Source organism: Pyrgilauda ruficollis, unplaced genomic scaffold, assembly GCF_017590135.1.
Source record: "Pyrgilauda ruficollis isolate IOZ18807 unplaced genomic scaffold, ASM1759013v1 scaffold162, whole genome shotgun sequence".
Lineage (NCBI taxonomy): Eukaryota > Metazoa > Chordata > Aves > Passeriformes > Passeridae > Pyrgilauda > Pyrgilauda ruficollis.
In genome coordinates this window covers 456,164-480,866 of record NW_024514987.1, presented here as the reverse complement: position 1 = coordinate 480,866, position 24,703 = coordinate 456,164, and the positions used below count along the sequence as shown (strand labels likewise).

Genomic DNA, 24,703 nt, shown 5'->3' with positions numbered 1-24,703 from the left:
CCCCGCCGCCCCCCGCCCGCCGCCATGGGCGCCGCGGCCCTGCGCGCCCTGCCCTGGGCGCTGCTGCTGCTGGGGCCGCTGCTGCCCGGGCAGGTCCTGCAGGCCAACCCCATGCTCACCTCCGAGGGCCAGCCCGCGCCGCTGCCCGGCGGGGACGTGCCGGGCTTCACCCCCGCGCCCCCCGCCGCCCCCGAGGAGATCCACCCGCTGAAGGAGCAGCCGGCCAACGGCTCGGGAGAGGGGCACGCCAAGCACCGCAAAGCCTTCCCGGTCATCGGCATCGACTACACGCACGTCCGCATCCCCTTCGAGATCTCCCTCTGGATCCTCCTGGCCTGCCTCATGAAGCTGGGTAGGTGGGCGGCGTTGTGGGGGCAGTCCGGGGGAGAGGGCCTGGGGAGGGGCCCCGGTGGCCTGGAGAAGGAGGGACCCCCGGGCAAGTGGGACAGAGACCCCCAGGCATCACAAGGAGTGACCCTCCCAGCAGGGACCCTCGAGCATCCCGGGGTGGGACCCCCCGGCTGGGTGGGACAGACACCCCCAGTCATCCCAAGGAGTGCCCCCTGTGAGCATCCCGAGCACGAGGGACCTCTTGGAGCATCCTAGCGACAGACCCCTCTGAGCATTCCAGGGTGGGACCACCCCAAACATCCCGGGGCAAAATCCGCACATCCGCAAACCTCGCAGGCCGGCTGGGCAGGGTGGGCACTGCTCTCCCCACGACCTTGGGTCTCTGTCCTGGGCCTGGAGGACAGCGGCATCCCGGCCCCTCCGCTCCCCCAGACTGCTCATCTCCGAGCCTGGCAGCGGGCCTGGAGATGCTCCTGACCCCTGCTTGGACCAGGTTTGCTTTCCTCCCTTTGACACTCAGGGAGGAAGCACCCAGTTTGCTCACTTCCTCCCTAAACCACAGATGCTTTTTGTAACCTTGGAGAAGTCACTCAAAATCCAGCCGGTGCTCCCCTTCCTCCCGCTCCGCAGCAAACCGGGGTGGCTTTGCCTCTGCTGCAAGGAGATTCCCGCATTGAGGAGAGCGGCTCGGGGCTGGGAAAGTCACCCGCTGGGATGGCTCTGGGAAAGCATCACTCTGCCGGGGCGGGGGTTGTTGACAAAGTGTTTTCCAAACTTCTGCAGCTGGATCAATAGCAGCCGAATTAGCCCAAACCTGTGACGTGATGTAAGCCGCTGTGCTGTCCCCAGCAGTGCAGAGGTTGAGCTGGCCCTGCTCCCATCCCTGGTGATAAAGCCGGGGGGACAGGTGAAATGTTTGCCTTGGAGCAGGTGAGGAGGGCAGGAGCTCTGCACGCCTTCATTTTGCTCCTCAGTTGCCATCGGTGGTTTAATAACACTCACTTATGGGGCGCTCCACCTTGCTGAGGGAAATCTTGCTTTGGGAGCTTTTTAAAGGTGGTTCCTGTTGTGAACTGTGCCCTGTCCTGGTCTGGAGGGGTCTGAGAGCCCCCCAGGAGCTCAGGACTCCTCAGAATACCCCCCGGCGTTCCCTGCGCTGCGAGCTGCGTGGGCAGGCGCAGCCCCGTTTCCACAACCCCTCCCGAGCGCTTTATTTACGTGCAGGCGGAGGAGTGAGAACACCTCAGAGCCGGAGGCTTGTCTGGGAGACAAGCAGGCTGGAACCAGCTGGGAGCCGTGGGGTTTGTGCCAGGCTCGGCTGGAAGGTGCCTCTCCCCGGGGAAGGCAGCTCTCCTCTCGGGCTCCGCTCTTGCGCTGCGCCTTCAGCTGCTCCCGGAGCAGGCAGTGATGAAATCAGGAATATCTGTGCGGAAGCCGGAGCAGAAAGGAGGGGCCAAGGGCCTGCCACGGGGAGAGCTGGCAAGCAGCAGAGTGGGCAGCGGCTCGGGGGATGGAGGGACAGGCTGGGGACACCAGCAGGCTCTGTGCCCCCGCTGCCGCCACGGGAAGCTGCTCCTGCCGCCCTTGCCCGCAGTCAGGGCTCGTTTGTGCTGCAGGAAAAGTTGTGGCTGCCGGCTGTCAGGTCTTTGATGCTACAAGTATTATGCAAGACTGCGTGTTTCAAGGGGTGTATTTTAGGAGAGGCTGCCCTGCAAGTTTGGCAAAGGTGGCAGGTGCTCTGCAGAGCTCCAGAGATGTAGATTATGCCAAAATCCACACCTTAGCTTACCTACAGCTGTGACAGGGCCTTGGCAGCAGGGCAGTCCCGGGACACCCTTTTCCTTTGCCTCCTTTCCAGCGTTTTGTGTTTCTTGTTCGTGCTGCCTTGGCAGGTAGTTCCTGAGCTGCAGGTACAGCTCCCTGTGCTCGTGAGCAGCCAAAAACCTCTCACTGCTCTGTGTCCATATCCCAGCGCCGTCTTTCCTGCCCTGGAGCACGGGGTGTTGTTCAGCAGCAGCAAGACAGGCTTTTTTCCACGCAGGGGTAGCTCTTACACAGGTGGGCACTGCTGGAATGGCAGGATGGGGCTCACACAGCTCCAGCTCCCTGAACCAGACAGGGTCTGCAGCATCCCACTTCCAGGAAGAGAGCAAGGGGCTGATAAAGAGAACAGGAGTTTGCCGTGCTTCCTCTTTCTCCCCACGCTGTCAGTGTGCATTTACTGATGCATCAGGGTGACCCTGAGGGGGCCAACATCTTTTTCCTGCGGCGTGGGCTGTGCACCAGAGCTCAGCTCCTCCTGGCTGCCCTGCCCTGGCTCCACAGGCCTCCTTGCTGGGCTGAAGCTGGTGATGGAGCCACAGGTCCCTACAAACCTGAGCCTTCAACCCTGAGTCACTTCAGGGTGCCGCCCTGGGGCAGTGCAGGGTGACCACGTCGAGGAGCTCAGAAGTGCTCCCAGGGCTCTGCTCCAGGCCAGGGGATGCAGCTTGACCTTGTCCTGTTGCTCAGTTTCCCCCTGTTGCTCTTGATGCTTTAGGCAGCTCTTCAGACTTAAATGCATCCTCCTGTTGTCCCATCCAGGGATTTGTCCTCTCTCCAGCAGCTCTCGCTGTGAGTTTGTTTGTGGGACCAAAGGTGTGAGCTGAGCCCTTCCCCTCTTGCTGCAGCTTTTGTAGAATGCCTCAGGGATGCTGGTTTCTGGAGGATTCCTCACCTGACAGGGCACAGGGGGATGTCTCCCCAGCAGGTCCTGCAGCCGTGGGCTGTTCCTGCTTCGTTAATCCCCGTGGAGAAGGGGAAGCTGCTGCTGGCTGCTTTACTTAACACTCACATGATATTTTAAGGCTGTGCAGGGGAAGAGGGAGTGAGGAGCAGCTACAACCACGTCTGGTGGTGGCATGACTTGGCCAGGAGAAGCCTTTGCAGCTGCAAGTTGCAGCCAGACATTGTCCCAGCCTGTTGTACTGTTGCAGAAGGTCAGAGCTTCCCAAAACACCCCAGTCAGGAGCCCTCTTGCCCTTCTCCAAGGTTTTGCAGGGCTGTTGTAAGGGTTCCTTCACACCATGCCCAGGGAGAGATAGGGAAGCTGAGGGGTTTCCCAGCAGGAAAACCTGCTTTCCTCACTCAGGGTTGACCTTTCAGCTCACGTGGCTCCCAGAGACGTTAAGGGGAATTCAAGTTGGACTGTGAATACCTCCTCGTTTCAGGGGAAAGGAAGGAGTGAGTCAGGAATGTAAATAACAGATTGTGGTCAGCAGTGCCTGAGTGGCTGTGCTGGGGCCCAGCAGGCAGAGCTTTGTGGTGAGCACCAGCTCTCACCCACCTGGGAGAAGAGCTGGGGCTGCCTGTGCCTCCAAAGCCCATGCTGGCCCTTCCTTGTGAAGCCAGAAAGCAGAGAGTGATATTCCATCAGCCACCTTCCACTGGGGCACGTCCTGTTGTCTGTCTGCACCAAATGGCTTCCCAGCCTCCCTGGAGCATCCTGGCCGTTTCACCTTGGCTGGAAAGTAACCTCAAGTGTATGCTTTGAGCCCAAGGTTCCTTGGTGCTTTTCCTTCTTTTCTCTGGGAGCCCATCTCCCCCAGATGGAGAGAGTCTTCATGCCAGGGCCTGTCGTGACAGGACAAGGGGGAGTGGTTTTATGAAGGCAGGTTTAGATTAAGGAAAGAAATAATGTCCTCAGAAGGTGGTGAGGCCCTGGCACAGCTTGGGCCTGGGCTGCCCCATCCCTGGAAGTGTCCAAGGCCAGGTTGGACATGGCTTGGAGCAGCCTGGGACAGAGGGAGGTGTCCCTGCCCGGGGTGGGAGGTGTGGAACTGGATGGGCTTTAAGGTCCCTTCCAACCCAGACCATTCCATGATTCTGTGGCTCGTGGTGCCCACCAAGCTGCTCTATCACTCCCCTCCTCTGCAGGAGAAACTAGGGTGGAAAAATCCTCATGGATAGAGATGAAGGCAGTTTAGTAAAGCAAAAGCAAAGGTCATGTGCGGAAACAAAGGGAAACAAAAGATTTATTCTCTACTTCCCATCAGCAGATGATGTCCAGCCACTTCCTGGGAAGTACCTTCAGGAGCACAGTGGCTGCTCCGGAAAGCAAACGTCCTAGTTAGGACTGCCCACCCTCTGTTCCTCTTTCCTCTTTGCTTTGTGTGGCGTGCCATATCCCTCTGGTCAGCCTGGGACAGTCCCAGCAGTGTCCCCTCCCAGAGTGCTGCCCAGCCCGGCTCCCGGGAGTGTGGGGGCAGCTTTGATGCTGTGAGTGTGCTCAGCTGAAGCACAGGGTGTTATCAGCCCCTTCCAGCCACCACAGAGGCTCTGCTCTCAGGGCTGCTGTGGGCCAGAGGAGCTCCAGCCAGACCCAGCTCAGCCAGACCCAGGGCGTGGGGACATCACTGCCTGTGTCCCCACGCCGGTGCCATGCTGGGGTCCCAGGAGGCAGCTGAGCTCCTTCTCTCGCCAGACTGCTCGCTGTGGCAGTCACTGAGTCACTGCTCTGTCCTCCTTCCCCCTTGGCAGCTCTGCTGTGGCTGGGCTGTTCCCTGCCCCTCCAGACCGAGCGACGGCTGCCAGCGCCAGCCTGGCTCTCACAGAACTGTCCCCGGCGTGTCCCCGGCGTGCCTGGTGGGCTGGTGTAAAACGAGCTGGGGATGGAGCTGTGCTCAGGGCCCAGAGCCGGGGTGGGTTATGTGGGACACGCTGGTGCCCTGGGCAGGTTGGGTGTCACAGCTCAGCCCGCCGTGCCGGCGCGGCGCCGGTGACACTGCTGTGGACAGCACCGGTGCTCCCCAGCACTGCTGCTCCTGCAGGGGAGAAAGATTAGGGCAGCTCTCGGGGCCTGCGAGCTGGTGATAGCAGCTGGGAGAAGAAGGGCAGAACCTGAGGGTGCAGGTGGGGTTGTGGAGCCCCAGAGAGGCTCAGGGCTCCCGCGCCTGGACGAGACCAGACGACTTCAAAATTGCCAGAGAAACGTTTGTAGAACTGCTGGCTGGCAGCGAGATTTGGGTGCTAAAACTCTTGGCTGCTAAAACACTTGGGTGCTTTTCAAATGTTTTTATCAGCCCACATCCCTGCCCTGAAATTGTGGCTTTTGGAGGGGCCGCCCCAAGGTCTTACAGCGCCCTGCGAGCTGAGGAACTTGAGATTGCTGTGGGCGAGGGTTGATAAGCAGGGTAGGAAACCTGCTCTGGTGGTGGCTCTGGATGGAAGAGCTGGATCTGGAGACCAGACACAGCAGAAACACCCCAGAGCCAAGCCACTGACATGGGGACGCCTCTGCCAGTGCCACCTGCAAGGTGGGAACGGCACAGCCAAGAAACATTCCCAGAGGAGCTTTGCCCGGCGTTGGGAATATGTGTGTGACTCTGAGTGTGCTGGGGTTGGCCTGTGGCCCTTCTGCCACCCCGGTGTGGCTTCCCTGGGCTCCAGGATGGCAGAGCCGGGCTGGGGAAGGGGCTGCTCTGCTGGGTCCTGGCTCTGGCTGCTGGGGGTTCCCCCTGGGCTGGAGGGAAACGTCTGTCTCATTCTTTGTTTGTCTGACAGCCTGGCTTATCGCTGCTGGCTGCAGGCACGGGGGTGGTGGGAGCTCAGAGATCACCCCAGTGTCCCCTCTTGTCCCAGGGAGCTGCTCAGGGGAGCTGGGCCTCGGGAATGGCTGTTCAGAGAGGATTCTGAGGTGCTGCTGCAGCTGGAGCCTCAGAAGTGTAAATTGTCGTGGTGATGAATTTAAACAGTCTCCTCCAATGCAGACTTGTTGCATTCCCACTTCCTTGTTGGGGGATGATCTAAACACATGCTCTGGCTCCCTTTTCCCTGCTTTGCCATCTCAGAAAGAACAGCCACAGCATTTATTTTTTCCTCCTGATCTGCCCATTGCGGGCGTCTGAGCTAAAAAACATCCAAACTGTTCCCTCCATGGATCTGAGAAAACCATTAGTTTAATTATGGTTGGAAGAGTGAAAGATTCCTGCTGTGAAATAGGGGGTGGTGATGGAGTGGGAAAAGCAGAGCAGGTCTGTAATCACAGCCATTCCTCCCTGGTGAGCCCGAATGTCCATTGAGGCAGGATTGCACTCCGTTGCAGCCTTGCCTTTGCTCCCTGCAGGGCCCCTGGTGCCTGTGGCAGCTTCTGGACCTCAGGGCCCTCGGGAACCAAAGCCTTTGTTTCATCCCATTTATCCACAAAGGCTTGGAGACCTGCTGCTGGGGTCGGGGATGGGCTGGCCTCCCACACAGGCTGCGGCTGGAATTTGGGATGTGGGTGCTGCAAGCCCTGTGGTTGGTGCTGGCCTGGCTTTCAGGGGGATGCCATGGAGCTGTTCCTCCCCTGAGACCTGCAGGTGACCTGGGGTGGTCTGTGGGGTGACAGCAGAACGTGTCGATATTTGGCCTGTCTGGTTCTCATCCTTTCTCCCAAACTGCCCAATCACCCAACCACAGCTTGCCCAGACCCCAGAGGTGCTGGAGTCCCCTTGGGGGACTCCCAAGTCTTTTGTCTGCAATTAATGTGGCTAAATAGCCTGCTTTGGGGTTTGAGAGTTACCCATGGGAGAAGGGAAGAGCAGGTGGTGGTGGAGGGCAGAGGGTTGTTCTTGGGGTGACAGCAGTCCTGTGGCACAGAGGGACTGCAGCCCCTCCTGTGCACAAGGGACACTGATATCTCCCGAGCACTTGTACAAGCCAGATGCTCATTAGGCTTGCAAATAAGCCCTTGTTTAACACAGTCCTTCCCTTTTTCCCTCCTGGTTTTGGCTGTAGGTGCAGGGGGCTCTGAGCCTGTGCCAGGATCATGCAGGGCTTGGTCCCTTGTAGAGCATCCTTGGAGCTGTGGGCACCGACAGAGGATGGGCAGTCATGGGGATGAGTTACTGCAGCTGCCTTGTGAACTTTTAGTTTCTTTTTTTTTTCCTTCTGTTTTGGGTCCCCAAGGCCTAATTTGTTCAAATCAAACCTGAAATCCTCACGGAATACTCTGTGAAAACATAGCCTTGCTGAGTGGAGCTGGAGCTGGGGTGCATCTCATCCCCCTGTGTCTGCGCTGGGCTGCCTGAGTCAGCAGCAGCTTTTTCTCACCCACTGGGGCTCAAAACTGCCAGCATAGCTTTGATGAACACCTCAGTGCTCTGAGATCAGGGCCAGACAGCTTCCGAGGGAGCAGCAGAGAGCAGGGGATGGTTTGAGTTGATCCAAGTGCTGATCCTGTCCCTCCACTGAGGTCCCCCATGGTGCTGATGTCTCACAGACCCCTCTGATTTTACAGTGTCTTCCAGTTGTGTGTTAAATCTTGCCATGTTCTGTTCTTTGGCTCTTTCCTGGGGCAGCAGAGCTCGTGTGTTCCTGCTTGGGAAGGAGGAAACCAAATTAAAACTGAGCAGACAGGCGTGCACGCACTCGTTGCTGCCTGTTTGTCAGAAGAGGCAAGATCCAGGGCTGAGCCTTGCCTGGAGTGAAGCAGTGAGAATGAGTCTGGTGGTGTGTCACCTCTGGTGGTACAAAAATCTGGTGTTACATCACCCCGTGTCTCTGGGGGCTCCTTCCCAGAACCTGCCTGCGTAAGGCTGAGGCTCCTTTGAAGTTGGGCTGGTGTTTTGAGTGGAAAGTTGAAGAATGCAAAGTGCTTTTTAGTCAGAAGAGAACACACACATTTTCTTGAGCTGCCCAGGAGTGACTCACAAACATCTCAGCATCCCAGGTCTTTGTCTCCAGAAAGTTGCAATACCATCGACCCCCAGGGACAGCACTGAAATCCCACTTAACAGAGGGTGCTGCTAGGGAAATAATTCCCCTCTCTTGTGCAAGACACTCACTTGCAGAGCAGACACCCCGTGGCAGCAGTTTATTTCCAGTGCCTGGAATTATTCTGCATTTTGGAGTCACAACATGCTAAATCCTAATGAGGGATTTGGAGAGAAGGCAGCTTCCCACCCCGCTGCTGGAGATTCAGCAGCAGACACACCAGGGGCACAGATTTCAGCCTTTGAAGAGAAGAGCTGGTGCTTCCAGCCCTGCTGGTGCCTCAGTTTCCCTTGGGAACACTTTTCCCACGGCAGCCTTGGTCCCTGGGGGTGAGTTTGCAGGAGCAGCTCCTGTGCTGTGGGAAGCATGGTGGCTGGGGTGGTGTCCCAGGGCTGGGGCAGAGGTGACAGTGGCCGGCTGCTTGTGCTGGCTCCGTGCTGCTGGCGTGTGCTCAGAGTGCTGTCGCTTTGTCTGGCCTTGCAAAGCCCGGCAGCAATCAGTGCTAATTGCAATTACCTCCTCCCTGCTGTCCGAGTGGAGACCAACAGGTTATTTCCTGAAAAGCTTTTGTTTGTCTTTCCTGCCCGTGTTCCCGGTAGGAAATCTGCCCTTCCTGGGAAGGGCGGTTGGCATCGCTCTGCCTGGGGGTTTGTCTGTGCTCACCTCAGCCTGGCTCAGCTTTAACTCTCCCCAAGGTTTGGGGGTCAGCAGGAGCTGGGGATTAAATGCTGTGTCCTGTGGTAGAGGGTAAGGAGCTGGGAGAGCAACTGGAGCCTTATTTTGGGTGACCAGGCACTGTCTCCTGCATCACCCTGAGTCCCTCCTGCTCCAGAGCACCCGTCTGCATCCAGCAGTGAGAAGGTTCCCTCTGCAGCAGATGTGAACTGGGAGCACTCTATTCCAGAAATCCCCTGGCACTGACCCCTCCTAACCCAGCTATTCGTGGTATCTTTGCAGCAGCTGAAGGAATCTGGGAAGAGCTTGGCTGGGGAGAGTGAGTTATGTTTAGCTCCTTGTCCCTTTCCCTGGAGCTAAAGAAGTTTTTCTAGACCTTAAACCTCCTCAAAATGTGCAAGTCCAGCTGCTGTCCCTGTTCTGAAGGATATAAACCTGGATGAGGATGCTGTTGCCCTGTAGAAAACTCACTTTTCCAGGGTAAATAAGCTGTGCCTTGCAGGCCTGGCTGTGAGCTGCACCCATCCAGAGCTGGTGGGGAAAAGTCAAAATGAGTGGTGAAGCAAGCACAGCAGAAATCTGGGTGGCAGTTTGTCCCCGTGTGCCCGGCTCCTGCTGGGTGAATGCCATGGCTCGGTGAAGATTCACGGTCCTGCCCTGGAAAAGTGTGTGTAGCCTGCCCAGGGGCTCTGAACAGGTTTGGTGGTTGCAGGCTGTGGTTTGGGAGTGGCCCTGAACGTGCCCGTTAGAGGAATGCAGCCAGGGCTCACCGCAGCACCGAACCCTGCACTGCTGTCCCGAAGCTCAGCAGGCCAGGGTGGCTTTGGTGGCTTGTCACAGGGCAGCTCTGGACCTGGAGAGAGGTGGAGAGCTGCTCCGTGCACAGATTTTTGGAAGAGGATTTTTGAAGGTGTGGTGGCACCTTGAAGCCTCCCAGGGCTGCTCATTGGCTCTGTGTTTTCCTCCCCACTTGGAATGCTGCAGCCGTGGGGTGACACTCCAAGGGCCCTGGGTCTCTCAGTCTTTGATGGCAATCAGGTCTTTCTTGATGTGTGCTTTCCTTGCAGAGTGTCCTTGCCTTCCCTTCTGGTGTGAAGGAGAAGCGTTATCTAAACACAGGACTGGAGATTGGGAGCTGCTGGGTTCTCATGCCAGCTCTCACGCCATTCACTTGGGGACTTGGGCAAGTCCATTTAATGTCTTTTGTCTCTCATTTCCTTTCTACAGCTGGGAGGAAATTAATACCAGCTCTGTAAAAGACTCCCAATTGATCTGTTAATTTCTTGTGAGTGCTTCAAGATAAAACCAGGGTACGTGCTCTTGCTGCTCTCAAAAAAAGAAGTGTTCAAGTGTTTGTGCTAAAGGCCTCTGTCCATGGATTGTTCTCGGGGCATGCTGTGGTTGTGTGTGGGCACCTTCTCCTCCGGGGAGGTGCTGCTCCAGTCTTCCCAGTCCTTCCCAGGTCAGGAGAAGGTCTGACTGGGAGGGATGGTGGCAGCAGTTTGGCTGCAGGCTCAGCAGTGTGTGCTCTGCAGGAGTGCAGGGTGTTGGGTCACGCCAGAGCTCACCAGGCTTCTCAGGGCTGTGCCACAGCGTCTGCAAAGAGGGGCACAGCCCTCGGAGCAGAAACCAGGAGCAGCTGCCCATCCCTGTGCTGAGCCTGGGTGGGCCCAGGGAGATGTCCCTGTGCAAACACGCAGGGGCCGCCCATCCTGGCAGGCTGGGATCAGGGTGCCTGCGGATGATTCACGCGGGGAGCGCTGCCTGCTCCCTGCTCTGCAGCACTGCAGCACTGCCGCGGGCTCCCAGCACGCCTGCAGCACTCACACGCTGCAATGCCCCCCTCCAGGAGCCTGCTGGACGTGGGGTTTGCCTCGGCAGGGCAGCGTGCTGCTCCTGGAGGGTGTCAGGGCAGGGGGCAGCTGGGCTCACCTGCATGCAGCTGCTGGCTCTGGCTGCTGCAGGATGCAGTGACGCCTTTGGTCCTGTTCCCCAGGCTGCTCAGCTTTTTGGGGACCTTTCTGCATCTCCAGGTCCAGCCCCACACGGGAAGGACAGCCTCGGGGTTTCGTGGTAGTGCCACCATCATCATCACCCTTGGGATGAATTCCTGTGCTGGAGCCCATGGCTGGGTTTGCATGTCCAGGGTTTGCAGTTTGGCCCTCCCTGCACCCCTCTGCAGCGTGGCAGTGCCTGCTGTGGCTGGCATGGCTTGGAGGCACATTCCTGCATGGCGCTGCTGCAGGCACTGAGGCACCAGCAGAACTTTGTCCTGGCACTCAGTGGCCAGCAGAAGCTCTGCCCTTGCCCTGCTGTCGCTGCCTGTGCCAGGGCTCAGCTGCTCGTCCTGTTCCCAGCTGTGTCCTGCCAGTGGCTGGTGCTGGGTGGCAAGGAGCTGTACCCCCTCCCTGCCCTGCCCCAACAGCTGCTTTCACAGCACACCAGACCCCATCCCATCATCACCCTCAGCAGCCACAGTGCATGACATGGCTCTAAATAGCTGCTCTCCAGCAGGCTCCGTGCACAGAGCAGCCCAGGCTCATCCCCCAGACCATCTCTGAACTGTCCTTGGCACCTTGACCTTGCAGAGAGCCATGCCAGCACTGCTCCTGCTGGTGCATCCATCCCCTGTGCCTGGAGCATGGGAAGCTCTCAGCATCCTTCCAAGGAGAGGGGCTCTGCCTGCAGCTTGTCCTGTGTTTGTCCTGCCCTGGGGTGCAGGCTTTGCCCCCCAGAGCCCCCAGGGAGCAGTGGGATTTGGGAAAGGCAAGTGCTCCCTCCAGCTGCCTCAGGTGAGGTGTCTGCACTTGTCTCCCCTTCCATCAGAGGATTTATTCAGGGCCTGCCAGTGGGAATTTCCTGGGAGTTGCTGCTGCAGGAGGACAGTGGAGCTGTCAGACATCACAGCCCTGCTGCACCTGCCTGCCAGCCCCTGCTCTCCCCAGGGCAGGGCAGCATCTGTCGTTTCTCAGGGATGAAGGGCTCTTCCCTTCATCCCACTAGCCTCCTGCTGTGGCTGATGTGGCTGTACCTTGGGGCTCCACCAAGCCACTGCTCACGAGTCTTCCTGTGTGCAGCCAGCTCCGGGTTGTGGCTGCTTGGCTGAGCTGCAGCAAGGCAGGTGCCTGGCAGTGTCTGCTTTTTGTCCTGTGGCTTGCAGGTTTTGAGTCACCCAAGGGCTGGCCTGATGCTATCAGCCCTGCTCTTATCTCTGCAAAGCAGGCAGGGTCCAGCCAGGTCACCTTCCCACACACACCTGCCCTGCTGCAGGCGCTGGGGCTGGATCCACGGGGCTGGGCTGTGCCAGGCAGCCCTGGGGCTCCTGGCCCTGGAACTCCTTCCTGGTGCCCCGGGCTGTTTGCACTGGGTGGGAAAGAGGGGTAAAACCAGGGGCAGGTGGGTGGCTGCGGGGTGGGGCCGAGCTGGGTGAGCGAGGTCTGTAGGCACAGGGGTGATAAAAGGGGAAATAAAACAGTCCCTTCCTCGTCTGGCAGGGGGTCCCGGTGGCTGTGGGCTGTCACAGCGTGGCTTTTGGGGACACTGTGTGCAGTGCAGCTGGGCAGGGTCACAGCCAGGCTGTGCTGGGCGCCTTGGGAGGCAGACCCTGGGGGCCCAGGGCTTCATCCCACCCCGCTGGATGAAGGTGATCCTGACTCCTGAAAATGCCTGGAGGCTCTGGGGCACTGCTGTCCTGGGCACCAGGCTGGTTGCAGCCCCTGCCCACCCGAGTTTGGGGTGCAGGAGTGACCCAAAATCAGGGCTGGATGTTTTGCCTTTCCCTTGTGCCCGTGCTGGCTGTGCACGCTGTGCCCAGGGCCAGGTTTGGAGGGTGGCTCTGTGGCCCTTGTGTGGGATCTGCATTCACTCAGTGACTCACAAAAAGCAGCATAAATTAATTACCTTCCTGGTTCTTGGCTTTGCCTCGTAATTAGCGACAACAAAATAATGAGGCTCGAATGAAACATTTGGTTTGTTCTGGAGGAAATTGTTTTGCTTAGAAGCACTTTCTGTACCTGTGCCTTAACACAAAAAACAAGAAGTCAACTTCTCACCAGGAAATGGCATTTTGGGGTGGAAAATCAACGCTTTTCCGTTCTGGACATTGAAGCCACTGGGTGCTTAAAAGGTTGCCCAAATCAACCCAGGCTGCTGAAACCAACCCAAAAAAGCTGCACTGGGGTGACCTGGACCTGCATTAAAACCCTGCCTGCTCCCTGGTGAAACAGAAAAGGGTTTGGCAAAGCCCAGACTGCGTCACGGCCCCACGTGTGCCCTCCCAGTGGGGTGGCTGGGGGAATAAGCCAGCTTGGAGCTCTGTGGGGCTGGAATTTCAGGGCACGTGGTGACGTTGGAGCTTGTGAGAGGCAGTGAGTGTAATTTAAGCGCAGTGGTTTTACCCCTCTCCTGGCAGGGTGACACCAGCCCTGGCCTCGCTCTATTTATAGGTGTAAATCACCGGCTCTTTAATTCCTTTTGAGCAAGTTCAATTTCCATCCCCTTCCCTCGAGGCTTCTCCGGTACATTGGTGCAGCTCCCTCCGTTCCCCTTGTTCCCTGCCTTTGCAGGGAGCTGCTGGATCCGGCTCCGTTTTCCAAGGGAGAAGCACAGCAGAGACCCCCCGACATCCCCATGGCCCTGCTGGAGGCCACAGCAGCCAGCAGAGCCTGCCTGATCTTTGGGCAGCTGCTGGTCAGGCCAGGGAAGAGAGAAATCCACTGTGCTTTTTTCTGAGGGCGAAGGATAAATGGAAGAAGCTGCAGCCAAGCTCTGGAGAACTGGGCTGGATTTTCCCCTGGGAGCCAGTTGCAAAATGTTGTGTCACTGCATCGCCATCCTCACAGGGCTGTAACCCTGCTGGGGTCTTACCCCCATCTTTGACCTGCCCAAAACAAGCGTGGGAAAGCCAGATCCCAGGGGCTCGGAGCTCTGCAGACCCTGGAGCCCAGCCCAGCCCTCCTTCCCTTCCCTTCCCTTCCCTTCCCTTCCCTTCCCTTCCCTTCCCTCCCCAACACCAGAAAGAAGGGCATGGTGCTGAGTCACAGCTCGTGGATCACTTGTCCCCAGGGCTGGTGACACATCTGTGATTTTGGGCTCAGCCAGCACAGTGTGGGCTCTCCGTGGTGCCTGTGTCCCACGGGAAGGTGTGCCCACCTGCTGCATCCCTCAGCTGGCATTGCTGCTGTCCCCCTGCAGGGCCCACGCTGCCAGCCTGGTGTCCTGCAGGGTTCGGGTGGCCTTTGGAGGGCCGGTGCTGTCAGACCCTGGTCTGCTCCAGCCCTGCTCTCTGCAGTGTCCTTCAGAAGGGCAGCCCTTCTGAGCATGCCTGCTCCCCCTGCGCCTCCTTCCCAGACCCTGGGCTGCTCCCAGCCCCCTGCAGCCCCCACCTGGGGTCCCCAGGGCTGCAGAGAGCATCTCCTGGGGGGCTTCACCGCCCCCTGCCCAGAGCGACCCTCCATCCACCACCTCCTTCAGAACAGAGTCCCCGGGGGTGGGAGAGCTCCCAGCCCTGGTTAATAATTGAGTGATTCCTCCAGCCTGCCTGCTGGAGCCTGCAGCTGCTGCAGTAAACCTGGCCAGGATGGGGGGTTTGTGTAAGCACTCTCCTTTTCGTGCCTCCCCTTGGCTAGCAGGATCATCCTGGAAGCATCCTGGCTCCCCGAGGCCGTGTCCCTTCGTGGGCGCTTGGGAATGTGGGCTGAAGCCTCAGGAGCATCCGGCTTAACCATGAACGTGCCAGGCCCTTCCAGCTGTGCCCTGTCCTCCCTTCCCTCCTCCCTCCCTGTCCGGCAAATCCACTGACCCCAAAATAAAGACCAGAAACGCTCAGAAGCTGCAGAACAAACTGTGTCAGAGCCAGCTTTCCCTGCCCGAAATCTCCTTCATTTGGAGGATGGGATCTCCTCCAGGTCTGCAAGTGCTCAGAGTGTGGTTAAACTGGGGTTCCTGTCCCCAGTTCCTTTCTGCCCCCACCCAAGGAGTTGCTGCCCACCAGTGAGTGATCCCTGAGTGTGCCTTGCTGGGCACGTGGGAGCTGGCTGCCTGATGTGGGCACGGAGCTGTTTTCATAGGAACTGTTATCTCCTGGATTTCCTTTTCTGTGTTTGCTCAAGCCCTTGGGGTTCATGTTTAACTCAACTGTCTCACTTTTAATGGTTCTGCTGGTGTTTGATGCTGGTGAGAGGGAGCTGCTCCCATGGAGTTTGTTTGCCAAAGGAGGAAGCTTGGGTGACTGTGCGTGCCCTGTGCTGGGGATTTAGGGGTCAGGGGTCACATTATTATTATTTTATTGTTCCTATTATTATCATAATCATAATCTTTAAAGCCATTATCAAGGCTTATTCCCCTTTCTGCTGCCCCTGGATGTGCCTGTGCCTGGGCATTCTCATCTCCCAGCATCCTGCCACAGCCTTCCTCATCTTCCAGGAGGGAGTTCGGGCTCAGGGCTGGGATCAAAGCAGCTCACCCTTGCCTGGCCTCATCCTTCCCATCAGTCACCCCATCCCAAAGTGGGATGCTGGCTCCCGCCAACAGATTGGTACCAGTGAGCTCTGGGATGCTCTAAAAATACTGAGAGGAGCAAGCAGGGAGCAAAAAATGGCTGAGATTCAGTGAAATCAAAGGCATAATTAAAATGCAGCCCGTGTAAGTGTATTTTTAGGGCCCTACAAAAAGGCTGTAAATCACTGAATTCCCATCAGCACACGAATGTTCCAGTTTAATGGAATCCTGGGGCCTGTGGGGAAGAAGTGAGAGATGCTTAATTGTCAGTGTTTGTGTTTTATTCATGATTGAACATCCTTAGCAAGCAAAAACTGATCTGCTGTTGGCTTCTTGCTGCTTGTGTGGCTTTAAGCCTTACTCCAGCCAGAAATTGCCCGGTGTGCTGGAAGGGTCGGTGCTTCCCAGGGTTTGCATGAGCTGTGCATGGAAAAGGGATTCCCAGCTCCCCTGCCATGGGGAGCTCGGTGCCAGGGCTGCCTTGGGGTGCTCAGAGCTTGTGTGGGCTCCAGGGGATCCAGGAAAGAAGAACAGTCCCATGGTGAATCAGGAGCTGCATCCGGGCTGGGAAGCCCCTGAGTGCAGGTGCCTGGGTGTTGGGAGTGCCTTGGGACAGAGTCTGGATGTTCCCAGCTCCTCCTGCCTCCCTCGAGCTGTTTGCTGGGCTTGGTGCTGCTGGGGCAAAGCACAGCCAGACTCCTTCCAGCATCCCTCCAGCTCCAGGGACCTCTGCAGCAGCTGGAATGGCTCCTGGAGCCTCGGGTGTGATGAATCCTCTGGGTCTGCCCATGCTGAGCCTGTTCCTGCAGCTCAGGTGGAATCTGGGGCTAATCCTCCCCCAGGGACCTGCGTGGGGCTGGGCTGGGGGCTGTGAGCCCTTTTCCCCTGGGGTCTCTGTGCAGGTGGAGGAGGGATGAGCTGGCTCTGGCACAGATGTGGCCCCTGCGGGCTCGGGGGGGATCTGGCTCGTTCTGGAGGGGATTTAATCTGTGGTGGAGTTGCTGCAGATGGCACGGCCGGAAGGAACGGAGGAACACGGCATGCCAAGGCAGGGTTCCTTATTTTAAACTGCTTCCCTTGCCAGGGAACAAATATGCCTCGCTTCAAAATAATAATTATAAGGCTTGGGAGGAGATCCAGGGAACCCAAAATCCTTCTGTGGGTGTTGGTGTGCTGGCAGATGCCCGGCTGGGGGTGTTTGGTGGGAATGTCATCCCAGAAGGTCAGGGCTGGCTCAGGGAGCTGTGCTGGGAGTTGTGCTGTGATTGGAAAAGGGGGAAATGTGTTCCCTGTCACCTTGCACCCCGAGGAGGCATCCTGTCCCTGCTGCAACCAGCCGTGTGAAACCTCCAGGAAGGAGAATTGCATCCTGAATCCACCAAGCAGCAGCTGCCATCCACATCCCGCAGTGCCCTGTGCCAGGGATGCCCGGGATGGGCGCTGTGCCTGGCAGCAGTGCCACTGTGGGCAGGCTGCTGTCTGATGGGAGGGAAGTGCCACTGCCTGCATGTGCCCGGGGGCAGTGCTGCTGTGGCAAGAGCTGGAGCCAGGGCTGTTCATGTGGAGAGAGCTGCCTGTGCTGCAGGGCTGTCACAGGCCTGACGCCCAGGGAGAGACCCTGGCGTGTCCCAAGGGTGGCTGTCACCTGCTGCTGGGACTCCCAGGGTTCTGACACCAGAAGTACCAGGTCTGGTTAAGCTGCAGTTTCCACTTGACAGAGCAGGGCAGGAGGGGAAACTGAGGCACACAAGGAGTGATGGGTCAGGAGGAGTGCAGGGAGGGCTGGGAGCTGGTCCCTGCAGACAGCATCCTCCATTCCTGTGTGTCTCCCGTTCTCTGCCCCTCTCCAGGCTTCCACGTGATCCCGTCAGTGTCCAGCATCGTTCCCGAGAGCTGCCTGCTCATCGTGGTCGGCCTTCTGGTGGGGGGGCTCATCAAAGGGGTGGGTGAAAAGCCCCCCATCCTCAAGTCGGACATCTTCTTCCTCTTCCTCCTGCCCCCCATCATCCTGGATGCCGGCTACTTCCTGCCCCTGCGCCCCTTCACCGAGAACCTGGGCACCATCCTCATCTTCGCCGTGGTGGGCACGCTCTGGAACGCCTTTTTCCTGGGGGGGCTGATGTACGCCGTGTGCCAGCTGGGCGGGCCCGGCCTCAACCACATCGGCCTGCTGGCCAACCTGCTCTTCGGCAGCATCATCTCGGCCGTGGACCCGGTGGCCGTGCTGGCCGTCTTCGAGGAGATCCACATCAACGAGCTGCTGCACATCCTGGTCTTCGGGGAGTCGCTGCTCAACGACGCCGTCACCGTGGTGAGTGGCCCGGCCCAGAGCGGGGTGGGGGCGGCTGTCGGGGCCATCCCGAGCTGCCAGGTGCCTCCTGCAGCTGCGCTTGGGCCAAGCCTCGTCAGGTGCAAAGATAAAGATAGAGCTTAAAACACCGCAGGGGTGGGTTGGGGTGGAGTGTTTCTCTTGGAGGGCTGGGGAGGCTGAGGGCCTGGTCAGCCTCTTGGTGCCGTGGGCTCTGGGAGTCTGCTCTCCTGGCTGGAGCTGCTGTGTGCCCGTGCCTGTCCTGCCCGGGACAGCAGCAGGGGCTGGCCCTGGGGCAGGCAGAGCTGCCCTGTGGCTGCTGCTCCGGCCGTCTCCTCTCACGTGGTCACCCTTGCTGTCCCCCAGCTCCCAGGAGGTGGGAGAGCAGCACATCAGCCGTGGCAGGGGGAGACCTGGGGGGGCTGAAGGCAGGCTGGCAGCCCACCTGGGTCGCCCCTCAGCCCCGCTGCAAGCAGCAGCTTTGCAGGGACCTTTGGGAGGTGGGGCCAGGCCTGCTCCCCTTCCAAAGGACATCACTGTCCAGGTGCTGGCTTGGCTGTCAGCGTGGCCTTCTCCTCTCTGCAGAGCTGACCTCTAAGCTGACTCCCAACCCACTGCTTTTTCCTGGCTCTTTTCCCATATCCCAGCTGTCCATTCCGGAGCTGGCTGCTCAGCCCCTGCTGACAAGGTTCCTGGTGACAAAGAACACTCTGTCCCACCACGGGGCTTTTTCCAGGCACTTCTCCCCCATTTTCCAGCAGAGGGGTGCCTGCAGGGTCTGTGTCCCCACTCTCATCCCTGGGGAATGCTTTTGTCTGCCCCTGTCCCACCCAGGGCTGGCCCTGGCAGGCAGGAGCTGGCACCTTGCCCTCTCCCTGCCTGCAAGTGCTGCTATTCCTGCAGGATGCCCTAAATCCCATCCTGACATGTGCTTTAACATCTCTGCAGTGTCTGGGGGTGGAGAAGGCAGCAAAGCCCAGTCTTTCCCTCAGGTTTCCCTCAGCTGCAGAAGCCACCTCAGGGGTTTGGGCTCTTCTCTGGGCTGGGCAGGGCAGATGGGGGCTTTTCTCTCCGTGCATCTGTCAGGAGTTCCCCAGCCTGGATCTGTCCTGACCTGCTCGTTGGGAAAACAGGAACAGCCTCTGGCTGGTGACCAAAGGCCCTCGTGGCACAGCTGGAGAGCAGAGCTGTCCCAGACACATCTTTGTGTGTCCCTGTGGGCACAGAGCACAGGGAGCTGGTCCCCCCGGGTCTGTGTCTGGCACAGCAAAGCACCAGCAGCTGCTTTTGGTGTGAGCCTTGGTCGAGCACCCGGCTCAGGGTCACCAGGCAGGGACACAGCTCAGCTCAGGCGTGCCACACTCCCAAGGGAGGTCCCTGGGCAGGTCTCTGAGGTGGGGACCCCTTACCAGAGGAACAGTTTGAACCCTGCTCTCCTTTCTCCCTGCCAGGTCCTGTACCACCTCTTTGAGGAGTTTGCCAGCTTCGAGCAGGTGACCATCCTGGACATCATCCTCGGCTTCCTCAGCTTCTTCGTGGTGTCCCTGGGCGGGGTCCTGGTGGGCGTCATTTACGGGGTGATCGCCGCCTTCACGTCCCGCTTCACCTCGCACATCCGCGTCATCGAGCCCCTCTTCGTGTTCCTCTACAGCTACATGGCCTACCTGTCTGCTGAGCTCTTCCACCTGTCCGGCATCATGGCGTGAGTGGGCACGGGCAGGGAGCTGTCCCAGGGCCTGGGGGATTGGGGGACTGTGTGACCACGGCCGTGCTGGCTGGCCCAGCGTGCCCAGTACGTGCCCAGTGAGGCCCAGGGGTGTGTTTGGGCTGGGGGGTGCAAGGAGGCACACCAAGAAGTGAGGCTGGGGAGTTGTCCCCCGGGGTGCTGGCAGCCTGTCGCTGTTCTCCTGGGCACGCAGGAGCAGGCAGGGCCTGCTGAGCGCTCAGGACGCCGTGGCTTTGTGCTCCAGTGCTCACTCCTGCCCTGCCAGGGGAAGGAGAAACCTCGTGTTGCCTTCTCTGGAGGCCTTGAATATTTGCTGATGGTTCCCGATGCCTGTCCTACCCTGGAGTTTGGTGTCACAGCACAAAATGCTGGTGCAGGGCCAGGGCTTGGGGCTGTCCCCATGTCCCCATGGCTGCTGAGGGCCCCAACCTCACCCCCAGGCTCATCGCTGCTGGTGTGGTCATGCGGCCCTATGTGGAAGCCAACATCTCCCACAAGTCCCACACCACCATCAAGTATTTCCTCAAGATGTGGAGCAGTGTGAGCGAGACCCTCATCTTCATCTTCTTGGGTGTCTCCACCGTGGCTGGTCACCACTACTGGAACTGGACCTTCGTCATCAGCACGCTGTTCTTCTGCCTCATCGCCAGAGTGCTGGGTGAGTGTCAGTGCTGACAAAGCCCTCGGGTGGTGAAAGAATCATGGCATGGATTGGGTTGGAAGGGACCTTAAAGCCCATCTCGTTCCAGCTGCCATGGGCAGGGACACCTTCCACCATACGGGGCTGCTCCAAGCCCTGTCCAACCTGGCCTTGAGCGGCCAGCTGGGTCGTGGTGATGGTTTGCCTTGCTGGGGAGGCTGGAGAAGCCTGGGTGGCACTGCTCCACCGTGGGCACCCCCCATGCTGGTGGTTGGTGTTGTGGGGAGATGGGGCTGAGGCCGTGGTTGTGCCACACGTGGGGTGGAAGCTGCTCAGGGATGTTGAGATGAGCAGACGGCTCTCGCCTGCACCCACGGCCCTGAGGGGCTGCAGGGTGGGCTCTTTGGGCCTGGAGGGGATCCTTGAGCACTCCCACAGGACTGTGCTGCTCCCCCAGGTGTCCTTGTCCTCACCTGGTTCATCAACAAGTTCCGGATCGTGAAGCTGACGCCGAAGGACCAGTTCATCATCGCCTACGGGGGCCTGCGGGGAGCCATCGCCTTCTCCCTGGGCTACCTGCTGGACTACAAGCACTTCGGCATGAGGGACATGTTCCTCACTGCCATCATCACTGTCATCTTCTTCACCGTCTTCGTGCAGGTTGGTGGCAGCCGGGCTGTGCTTTCAGAGGGAAAGGGGGCTCTTCATGGCCGTGTGGAGAGTGGGGAGCCCATCGCCAGCCTCCCTCCCTGACCCCGTCACTGCACAGTGACACCGACAGCGGTTTGGCTTTGCTGAGCCCATCCCACTCCCAGCCTGTGCCTCGGGCAGAGGTGTGACCCCCGTCCCCCTCCCCAGGGCATGACCATCCGGCCCCTGGTGGATCTGCTGGCTGTGAAGAAGAAGCAGGAGACGAAGCGCTCCATCAACGAGGAGATCCACACGCAGGTAACGCGCCGCTCCGGCCGCCCCGCGCTGCCTTAGCCCTCTGCTCTCTCTGCTTCTGCCACTCCACCTCTGTCACTGGGACCTGCCCCTAAATCAGAGCCCAAGGTAAGGGGGCAGAGCGAGGGCTCTCCCCTGTCTGTGTCGTCCAGTGCCCGCTCTGACCCACACCCCCGCTGCCCACAGAGCCAAGCCTGGTTGTGTGGGTGCATCCTGCCCTCCCAAAGCCCATCCTGGACCCACAGCCCTGATTTTACACACCCTGAGTGCCCTCCCCATGTGTCATTGTGGGTATCAGGGGAGGGAGAGGGTTCCAAGAGCCCTCCGAGCTGCTCATGCCTTGGACCATCTCTTCCAGTTCTTGGATCACCTTCTGACAGGGATCGAGGATATCTGTGGTCACTACGGGCATCACCACTGGAAGGACAAGTGAGTGGGGAGGTTTGGGGGCTGGGGAAGGGTTTCAGTCACCACCAGAAGGTTTCACAGCTCTGTGCCAGGCTTTAATATGCAGACTCACCATGGGGAATTATGGCCCTGGACTGGGAGCAAGTAGGGCTGCAGGGCTGCACCCCTTGGCCACAGCACCCACAGCAGGTCCGTGGCAGGGTGGGAGCTGCCAGTGGCCAGTCCCTGCAGGAGCTCAGGACCATCCCTAGTGGGTACCAGCAGGTGCTGGCTGTTGTGGAGACACCCTGGCTGGGGAGGGATTCAGGGAAGCGTGGCCTGAGCCGTGCTGGTGGAACTGGACCCAGCAGTGAGCCCAGCAGTGCTGTCCTGGGCAGGGCTGGGGAGTGGGAGTGGGAGTGGGAGTGGGGTGTGGGGAGTAGGAATGGGGAGTGGGGAGTGGGAGTGGGGAGTGGGAATGGGGAGTGGGAATGGGGAGTGGGGAGTGGGAGTGGGAGTGGGAGTGGGAATGGGAGTGGGACCGGGGCCAGGGCTGAGCTGTGGCTGCTCCTCCCTCCTGTCCCACGCTGCGGGAAGGCTGAACCGCTTCAACAAGAAGTATGTGAAGAAGTGCCTGATCGCAGGGGAGCGCTCCAAGGAGCCCCAGCTCATCGCCTTCTACCACAAGATGGAGATGAAGCAGGCCATCGAGCTGGTGGAGAGCGGCGGCATCGGCAAGATCCCCTCTGCCGTCTCCACCGTCTCCATCCAGTGAGTTCCCTGCCCCGGCACCCTCCCGTGGCACTGGGTGCTCCCTGCTGGTGGCCAGGGGGCAGGCAGCCCTCGTGTGTCCCTGAATCCTGTCTGTCCGTGCAGGAACATCAACCCCCAGACCCTCCCTTTGGAGCGCGTCCTTCCAGCCCTGTCCAAGGACAAGGAGGAGGAGATCCGGAAAATCCTCCGCACGAACCTGCAGAAAACCAGGCAGAGGGTGAGGTGTCCCCTGGTGCTGTGTGTGTCCCCTGTGCCACGCTGGGAGTGCCAGGGACACTGCCCACCAGCCCTCAGCTGGGCCCTTCACCCCTGCTGTCCCTGCCTTGTGCTCCTGGGCTGACTCTTCTTCCCCAGGAGGCTTTTCCTCCTGGGATGGTGCTGGGATAATCTGAGGGCTGGGCTGATTTGGTCAGTGGCTGAGCCCAGCCTCTAAACCCTCGCTGGGCCAGGGTGGGTCAGGATCAGGCATCCCGTGGTGACACACAAGGGACGAGCCACCAGCCTGCCTGGACCTGCTCTGCCCACTGGTGGCTGTTCCATCCATCTCCAGGAAGGATGGGGCTGTGACCTTCCTCTCCCTGTCCGTGTGGGGTTTTAACCCTTCTCCTTTTCCCGGGCTCTCTTCCCAGCTGCGATCCTACAACCGGCACACGCTGGTGGCTGACCCCTACGAGGAGGCCTGGAACCAGATGCTCCTGAGGAGGCAGAAGGCCCGGCAGCTGGAACAGAAGGTTGGGGGAACACCAGGGCAGGGATGCTGCCAGGGCTGAGCAGGATGGGGCCCAGGGAGAAGGCACAGGGAGGGGGCTGAGGTTCGGATGACAGAGGTGACCCCAAGCCTTGGGGGTCCTGTGGTTGCCCCAGGCCCCAGGCAAGTCCCTGGAGCGTGGCTGGGAGGATCTGTGTCCATGTCCTCTGCATCCCACTGCTGCTCCCTGCCCATCCCTGTGGCCAGTCCCCTGCCCATCCCTGTGCCCAGTTCCCTGCCCATCCATCCCTGTTTCCAGTCCCCTGCCCATCCCTGTTCCCTGCCCATCCATCCCTGTTCCCAGTCCCCTGCCCATCCCTGTTCCCAGTTCCCTGGCCGTCCATCTCTGTTCCCAGTCCCCTGCCCATCCCTCTTCCCTGCTCATCCCTGTGCCCAGTCCCTGCCCATCCATCCCTGTGCCCAGTCCCTGCCCATCCCTGTGCCCAGTTCCATGCCCATCCCTGTGCCCAGTCCCCTGCCCATCCCTGTGCCCAGTTCCATGCCCATCCCTGTTCCCAGTCCCTGCCCATCCCTGTGCCCAGTCCCCTGCCTGCCCTCCCCACCTGCCCTGGCCACGCCGGTGACGGTGCCTTGCTCCCGTTGCAGATGAACAACTACCTGACGGTGCCGGCGCACAGGGTGGACTCGCCCACCATGTCCCGGGCTCGCATCGGCTCAGGTAGGTGGGAGGGGGCTGCACGGGGGGCGGCACTGCTGTTTCCTGTGCCCTCGGGGCTGTCCTGCACCTCCTCAGCTCCCTGTGGCTCTCCAGCCCCGACCGTCCCCACCCCACACCCATGCAGCCGAGCCCAGTTTGTCCGTCGCACATTTGCTTTGGCACCCTCGGTTCCTCGTGTCCTGGGTGTCCCTCCCGCTGCGGGGACGGGCTGTCGGGCTGTGCCGCGGCTGCGGAGCCGGCGCTTCATCAGCAGAGGGCAGCTTCGCCCTTCCGATGGAGCCGGCTGTCGGCAGCTCCAGCTGGGGTGTGGGAATCGGGAAAGGGAATTACACAGCTGAAATGGGAATCAACGAGACAGCCCGGCCACCCCGGCCTAAACAAACATCTGGGGTGCATCACCGGGGGTCCCTGAGACCCCCCCTTCCCTGCCTGACCCCTCTGTGCCCCCAGACCCGCTGGCCTACGAGCCCAAGGAGGACTCGGAGAACCTGCCCATCATCACCATCGACCCGGCCTCGCCGCAGTCCCCCGAGTCCGTGGACCTGATGAGCGAGGAGCCCAAGGGCTGCAGTGGCCTCCCGCCCTCGCCCGAGGAGGACGAGGAGGGGCTGGTGATGCGGGTGAAGGAGCCTTCCTCCCCGGGGACTGACGACGTCTTCACCCCGGGCACCGGCGACAGCCCCAGCAACCAGCGGATGCTGCGGTGCCTGAGCGACCCCGGCCCGCGGCCCGAGCCCGAGGAGGGGGAGCCCTTCATCCCCAAGGGGGAGTAGCTGCTGGCACGAAGCCTCCAAACCGTTTCTCTCTTTCTGTTCATTCATTCGTTCTTTGCTCTCCATTTTGGTTTCTTGTCGCTACACACTGGGTTCAGGAAGGGGAGACTGTCCTGGATGGACTGAGATTGCCAGGACAGCTCTGCCCAGCGAGCCTGGGCTGGCCCCAGTGAGCAGGGAAGGAGCCCCGGCGTGCCCCGGGCTCCTTGGGCTGCGTGGCCGGGGGGCGATGGACGATTTTCCGCCCGGGATTGGGATTTGCGGGCGCCTCCCAGCCCCCGCGGGGCTCTCCCAGAGGTGCCCACCCACTCAGGACCTGCGGCCGGCTCTGACCAGGGGTCTCCACACTCACTCCCATGGCACAGCTTCCCCTCTCCCCTCTTGTGCTTTCTTGCCCCCTCGCCTTGCTCCGGAGCGGAGAGATGGGACAGCAGGAGCTGTCACCGGGGCTGGCACGCACACACA

At 59.9% G+C, this 24,703-nt stretch overlaps 1 protein-coding gene across 1 annotated transcript; it reads left to right on the top strand.

The window, feature by feature from the left end:
• Positions 1 to 6: 6 nt before the first annotated feature.
• On the top strand, positions 7 to 24,265 carry SLC9A1 (solute carrier family 9 member A1). Its single transcript, XM_041463183.1, has 12 exons — positions 7 to 352; positions 17,109 to 17,569; positions 19,018 to 19,268; positions 19,733 to 19,950; positions 20,390 to 20,592; positions 20,791 to 20,880; positions 21,236 to 21,306; positions 21,862 to 22,035; positions 22,141 to 22,255; positions 22,668 to 22,769; positions 23,393 to 23,465; positions 23,916 to 24,265. The coding sequence occupies exons 1-12, from the start codon at positions 25 to 27 to the stop codon at positions 24,236 to 24,238; spliced, it is 2,409 nt and encodes an 802-aa protein (XP_041319117.1). The 5' UTR covers positions 7 to 24; the 3' UTR covers positions 24,239 to 24,265.
• Positions 24,266 to 24,703: the final 438 nt, after the last annotated feature.